At 32.1% G+C, this 7,355-nt stretch overlaps 1 protein-coding gene across 1 annotated transcript; it reads right to left on the bottom strand.

The window, feature by feature from the left end:
• Positions 1-2,904: 2,904 nt before the first annotated feature.
• LOC129302740 (uncharacterized) lies at positions 2,905-3,562 on the bottom strand. Its single transcript, XM_054941630.1, has 2 exons — positions 3,491-3,562; positions 2,905-3,237 (listed from the first exon to the last, which is right to left on the bottom strand). Exons 1-2 carry the CDS (start codon positions 3,560-3,562, stop codon positions 2,905-2,907), a joined length of 405 nt encoding a protein of 134 aa, XP_054797605.1.
• Between the last annotated feature and the right edge of the window lie 3,793 nt (positions 3,563-7,355).

Here is a 7,355-nt window from a genome sequence, read left to right as displayed (position 1 = left end):
ATATCTCCTTTCATTAAGACAAAATAGCTTAGATCAAGTAAGGTAGTCTTCGTACATATCCATAAATATCTTATTGCATACAATACTTATCAATTCAAGAGTAAAAAGACTTTACATAAGAGAATTCATTACAATGACAATTCAAACAAATGAAGACTAACCTCTTTGACTCATATGGGCTACAGGCAGTAGTATAAAGCTTGAATAATACTTCATGTCCAAAATCCAATGATCTTCTCTTCACATTCTTAATTGTGATAATGTACTATACAAATGGAGACTGTAACATCCTAAATTCTTAATTCTTGCATTAATGCTAATTAAGAGAAAAATTAGTAATTTAATGTGAGATTAGGGTTTTAGATGGCGGAGTGTCATTTTGACTTTTTGGGATGTTGTATGTACAGATTAAAGTGGAAAAATTTCATTGTGAAGTAAAGTGTGTGAGCATGGTGAGGAATTTCATCACTATTCCATGTGCCATGACCAGTGATGGATGCACTGTGATGCATGATGTAGAAATTTATAGATAAGAACATGTATAGCTTGTAAAAAAATAGAAAGAAATAAAGGAAAAATGCATGGGGGAGTGTAAAAGGAAGGGAGCTAGGGTATAGATTTTTAAGAGTAAAGATAACATTTCTAACTTGTTATTTATTGAGTAAGTCTTACACTACCTTGACCTTTGATTCTACACTATTTTATCTTGATTTAAACTAGTGAGAAACAAAATCCAAAAGTTTTAAGGAGTTAATTTCTTATTCTATAGTAATAAAAAGGTTCTCTAGGATTAAACTAGAACTTTGCAACTAGTTTGAATTTAAATTGTAAAATTTTAAAGCTATAAGCCCAAATTCGTTGAATTTAGGAAGAGAAAAATGGGTAAAATTTAGAAATGAATGTGCTAATCCTTGCAATAAGTGGGGATTTAGTGTTGAAGGTGGAAATGGACTTAAGATGGGCTTGAATAAAGGAAATGATAGTGTTTATGTGTTAATTGTTGAAAGTGGTATTGTTAGTCAAAGAGATAATTGACATAAGAGCCAATTTTATGTAGATTTTCATGTGTGACATGTTGAAATAATGAAAGGAACTTGAAGTGGAAGAGTGTAAGATGAGTAACCTTTCTTTAAAATAGAAGGGTTGAGGTAACTATATAGTTTATTATATTTATTAACTATTATAAATGTTTTTAAAAGTAAGTATGTAATTATAAGTTCAATGTTTTGTAAGTTTTCTATGCATGGTTTGCAATTTAAATGGTTTTGGCAATAAAGTGATTTGTGAAATGAATGTTGGGATGATTATAGGTTATGAATGAATTGTATATAAATATAAATATATATATATATATATATGTGGTGCAAAACATGGAGAAATTGGTGATTTAGTGTGAAAAGCATGATCATAGAGGGTATTGTATGTGGATGTGTGTATGTAGAGATATGAGTGAATAAATCCATATGATCGGGTTGGTACCAAAAGACATATGAATTACCATAGGACATCTGGTCAATCTAGCAACTCATTAGTACCTATAAGCATGCAATTAGGAGTTAATAATACCTCTATCACAAGTGAGTGTGAAGAGGGATATCATAGTCTGGAAGTAGGTCAAAATACTTTTGGCCAAGTGCTTATATCACTGAAGGTGTGCTCAGGTCAATATGTGATTGATCTATTAGAGCCTATGTTTCATGTTTGGGAGCTTTAAAGGATTGGATAGATAGTTAATCATGCTAGTGATTGTGATTGTGTGAAAATGCTTAAAAAGAGGAAAACTATGTTTACTATTGATATATAAAGTATTATTGGGTTTTGTTTACTTATATGTGGTTATTTGTATTAATGAACATTAAATGAACTATTTTGGTTGCTAGGATTTTGATATCACATGTAGTTATATACATTATTATAGGTTATGATGTTAGTGGTGCTACAGGGAAGGATTTGGACCGATAGAGACTTTCTTGATATAGCCCATTGTAAGATTTGGTATAATGACTAAAAGATATAATGTGGGGGTATATGTAAGTTGCTATAGGAGTTTGTACATGTGCATGATTTTGTAAATGCGTGACTTTTACATTCTAACCCTAATATGTATATATGTGTGTGGTTGAGGTGAGAATGACAATACGAGCTAGGAGATTGATTTTGAGCATGTGGATAGATTATAAGTGTTAAATGTGTGAAGTTTGGCCATCAATGTGAATTTGAATAAAAAATTGTGAATATGCCTAAGTGTGTAGGATGGGCAGTCGATTGCCCAAGTGTGTATATGTGTATGGTATTATGTATATGAATGGTTAATCAAGTGTAATTTGTCCCATTAAACGTGGTCAAGACCCTAAAAGTGGCTACTGGCATATGGTTTCAAATAATCATGCTCAAGTGTTGAATTTTGACTTAAATTGATCAAGGTGCAATTAGATGTCCAACTTTAGAATAAGATAACATATTAAAACAAAATCAATGTCATTGGTTAGATTTTGAAACAAGCTTCATGTGAGTGCTTAAATCACCCCAATTGGACATTAGATGCAAAAACAATACACATTCAAAGTTTGCATAAAAAATTATTATTGACAGCAGAATCTGATGTTTATGCCACGGTGCATGACATAGAGGGACACAGAGTGAATGCTAGTGCCTTTGTGTCACATGTTGCAATGCATGTGGCACTTGCTGTGGTGCTTGTCTCACATTCTTTTAATTTTCATTATTTAGAATCAATTTCTTTTGAAGGTTTGAGTACTTTTATCGTGTACTATTTTTTTATAACTCAAATGTTTTAGAAATGATTTTCAAATGCTTTATGTGGGATCCCAACCCTTCAAAGACAATCATTTTAAGTTGTTGGTAGATTGCATAGGAGATTGAATAGTAATATTAGTAAAGGCATTATAGAGACTTCCCTGATGCATAAGGTTTCTTGGCCTTCTCAAATCTCCTCAATTCACTGATAACTACATCTTCTGACTTATGCTTCTTTTCCCTCCCTCTTTCTTCATTCTCTCGCTCCTTCTTTTGTCCACTATTTACTCCCTTTTCTTCTCTATCTTCATTCATCTCTTCATTGTCTTCTCCCTCTTTTGTCTCCTCTTTCTCCTTTTCTTTCTCCTCTTCATCCTTGTTGTCTTCACCCTCTTTTGTATCCTCTTTCTCCTCTTCCTTCTTCTCTTCTTCAATATTTTCTCCCTCATGTTGTAACCTCTCCCTATACCAAACTATTTCCTTTACACAACCAGTATAAAAAGGGGCCAACTCAATGGTAGCATTAAACCACCAAAATGTAATTAATGAAATTCATTTGAAAAGCTTGGGTACCCAAAACTACTTTGTAAAAAAAATATTTGAAAACAGTCACACATTAAACATTACATAGCAGAAGGTAGATCCTTACATTCATCAATCTCAACTCGTGATTTGAAACTAAAGAAACAAGGTTAAAAAATAAGGCATGCATCGTAGCATGTACCACATGTACCGGAATATATGGCACAGAGTCATGAGTTCCCATTCTGTGCCTTGTGTTGCGGCATGTCGCATCATATGTCATGGCATACATGGCAAAATTTCACTGTCATATGACAATTCGTTGAAATAAACTTCTAACGTATACCATTTTTACATACAACATCCGATTGAAGTAATTCAAGAGCGCACATAAACCTTATTTCATAAGCTAGATAATGAGATAAGTTTTAATGCAATCTCATGGTCCAATCTAAATTTGGACATTCCAGGTGCAAAAAGTCACCTTTTCTAAAAATTTCATGACTAAAGTGTTCAAATCACACACTTTATCTCAATAAGCCATTTTGGGCTTTGAATTAAGTTTAAAAGGACCATTCACACCTAATTGAATAACATTTGCAACATACATACTTATAAATCAAGATTTGGCCATTCAATTGCCTATTTATGAAAAAATAAGGGCTATTTTTCCTAAATTTTTATAAAAACATTTCATTGGCCAATCTTATACATATTCACCACAAAATCATCACAACACATATATTCACTATAAAATACATTCTTATATACATTGCAATCCTAACCCCAACTTGCTTACTATGATGATTGTGCTAGGGTTCACAATTCTACCACATAATTTCTACACACATTAACAACCAATTCCTAGCCAATTGTTGCATTTTCACCACATATAACACGTATTCACAACTACAGAGCTAAGAATCACATAATCACCACTTTCCATAACTACTAACATGCATATGCATCCTATAGCAACTTAAACCATTTTACAAATATACAAAGAGATAAATTCATTACACAAGCTTAGAATTCACGTGGCAATAGCACAACTATGCCAGTCACGTGTCTTTCCTTTTACCTAACTCACAACTTTGACATATAAAAATATAACCACGGGGTGAGATAATAATTTTAATAATAGAATAACCTCGCTACTAACAACTATCACATGTAATTATAAAGAAGTATAGCACACACATATATATATATATGCAAACATAAGTATCACTTTATAAAATCATTTTCACCATCAATTACCACTATTAGCATGATCAACTATCATCCAAACCTCTGAATCACCCCGATTGAAATCATAAGCTCTTATTAGGCCAATACAGTCTTACTGACCCGAGCTCATCTTTAGTGGTAGAATTACCTAGCCAAAAGTGTTTTGTCCCACTTTCAAACTACGGTTTCTCCTAATACACTCTAATCGAGGCATCATTACTCTAACATTGCATCACACATATGCTAAGGAGCTTAAATTTCTAACACCATACCCCATATAGGTACTAAAGAAATAATCTCCAACACCATAGCTCAACAGGTACTAAGGAGATGAAATTTTCTAATACTGCACCCCGTTGGGCACTAAGGAGAATAATGCCATATGAACTTCTCACTACTTTTTCGTATGGGTGAACTTCTAGCCTCTTATGATCATGCTTTCATATAAATCATATGTTTGTATTGAAATCCATATAATATATATATATATATATATAACCATAAAGTTCAACAAATCTGTTTAATTAAAATCCTTTTTCATGCAACAATCATGCATTATCTCAAATCATGCATAGTTTAAAACGAATTCATGCAATAGTTAAAATACTCTCAAATACTTACATCAAATAGATTGTTCTTTAAGGGAGAGCAAAATGAGATTATTCTTTGAGGCATCAGACTTGATCTATCAAAAATTATTGAGAATGGTCCCTATATTTCCAAGAGAATAATAGATGGAGAGCTAGTGAGAAAATTAAGGAGTGAATTCACTAGAAAAAAAAAAAAGAAGTTAGTGCTACTAAATTCTATGGCAAAATTAATCATAGCAATTACTTTGAGTCAACAAGAATAATTCCATGTCAGCAATCTTGAGGTAATTAGGGGAAATTTAGGTTATACTTTTGTGTATTAATTAATTATTTATTAGGAAGATTGATTTGAAACTCATTAATGTTTGTAAACTCATGTTTAATGCAAATTTGGGAATGTGATAGATAATGTATTGTGTAAGTATATGTATGGGTTACTATAAATGAAATGTATATTTATACATACATGTTTGACAATAGAATAGAGCATGCATATATTTGAAAATGTATTATGAGTTATTGTACATATTGAAATATGAGGAGTATGGTGGAGTTAAATTGTGATGAGTAAGATATGATATGATGAAAGTATCTATATGTACATAATATGTGTCGATATGTGCATGGCATAATCATTGATGACGGGAGTTCACCTATAGGGAGTGGAGTAGATGTGACAAATCCATAAAGTATAAGCGACTTATCGTTGGAATTAAAAGTTTGCCTTGGCATCAACTGTTAGAATCAAGAGGTAGCTATTATCCCATAATTAATTAGGGATTGTCCTACTTGTTCTTTAATGGGCTCAAACCTAACTAGTTTCTATTGATTATGAGAAAGCTAGATTAGGATTACAACACTTTCTAGTTGTTAACATTGGGAGAAACTGGGGATCATAAGTGAGTAGGCTAGCCTTGGCCAGTAACTTCTCATGAGTGAAAGGTTGGGTTAGTCTAAGTTGAGGACGTAACCATTTAATAGCCACTGATTTCATTTCAGAGGTATCAAGAGAGTATAAGGTTGGCATTGATCATATATTTCTATTTCCAGTGACATAGTTGTTATTATTATGGTCTAATATATTTTGTTAGGGGCGCAAGTTGTTGTTATTGCAATCATACATATTATTGATTATATGTGATAATATACGTTTGTGCTCAACCACATGGTTGTTAGTTTTGTAGTCAAGGAAACTTTGACAAATATGCATAAACCGTTTATGAAAAGAATATTTTTTTTTCCATTTGCACCTATAATTAATTGACTTCAATTGTATAGGTTAAAATAACATTGGTTATTCAGTAATTATACTTACCCCTCATTCTTCAATATTACAGGGCCTAGCTTATCAAATCAAGATTACGGAAAATGATTGGAGGCTTAGGATTCTGTGTAAATCCTTTTTATACGCCTCATAGTTTAAATTATGTGTATTTTGAAGTTATTTTCCAATTAGGACATCACAAAATTCATTTTTTACTACTTGCACTATTCTTGAATGATTTGTGTATATTTTGTACCTTGGATTATTGACATATGGTGGTAAAACTAAATAGGGCTAAAAAACTAATGCAAGTAGAGTATTGTGAATTTGGTTATATGACATAGATGATTATTATGTTAAATTATGTAAAGTTAACTCCCCTTTATGTTTTTGTTAATCAAGGGGTTGAGTGTCAAAATTTTGATATACGTGTGTTCATTAGACTATGGTGTGTTGTGTGATTCTATAGTAGTCCCATAGTGTATGGTTTAAAAGTTGGTGTAGGTTTTTAGCACTTGGTTTAGGAAATGCATACCCTAATTGCATATTTTGTGATAAACAATTGAGTTTTTGATAAGAGTGTTCAATTTTTTTATAGAAAAATGATTTGGTTGTAAAATCAGTGTCATTAGTTAGAACTAAGAGAAAGCTCTCTATAGACACCTAGATCACTTTAGTCAAACATTGGATGGAGAAATGGAACGCATTAGAAGTTCATCACATATGCTATCATTTGACTACTATATGCTGTCATGAAGCGTGTAATGCATTGTGGCACATTTGCAGGTCTACTGCGGTGCATAACACAGAAGCAACACACCACATCGCATTTGCAATATGCTGTAGTACACCTTTCCACTACATTGTTTTGTTATTTTCAACTATTTTACAAATGCATTAAGTTGCTCAGGTTTCTATGTGTTCACATATGTTTTCAACTATGATTGGTTGTCTAAAGAAAGTGTTTTGGCATCTTTTTATTCATAAAAACT

This window comes from Prosopis cineraria, unplaced genomic scaffold (assembly GCF_029017545.1).
Source record: "Prosopis cineraria cultivar Desert tree isolate PC_DT_omini unplaced genomic scaffold, ASM2901754v1 PC2, whole genome shotgun sequence".
NCBI lineage: Eukaryota > Viridiplantae > Streptophyta > Magnoliopsida > Fabales > Fabaceae > Prosopis > Prosopis cineraria.
This window is presented reverse-complemented; position numbering and strand designations above follow the sequence as displayed.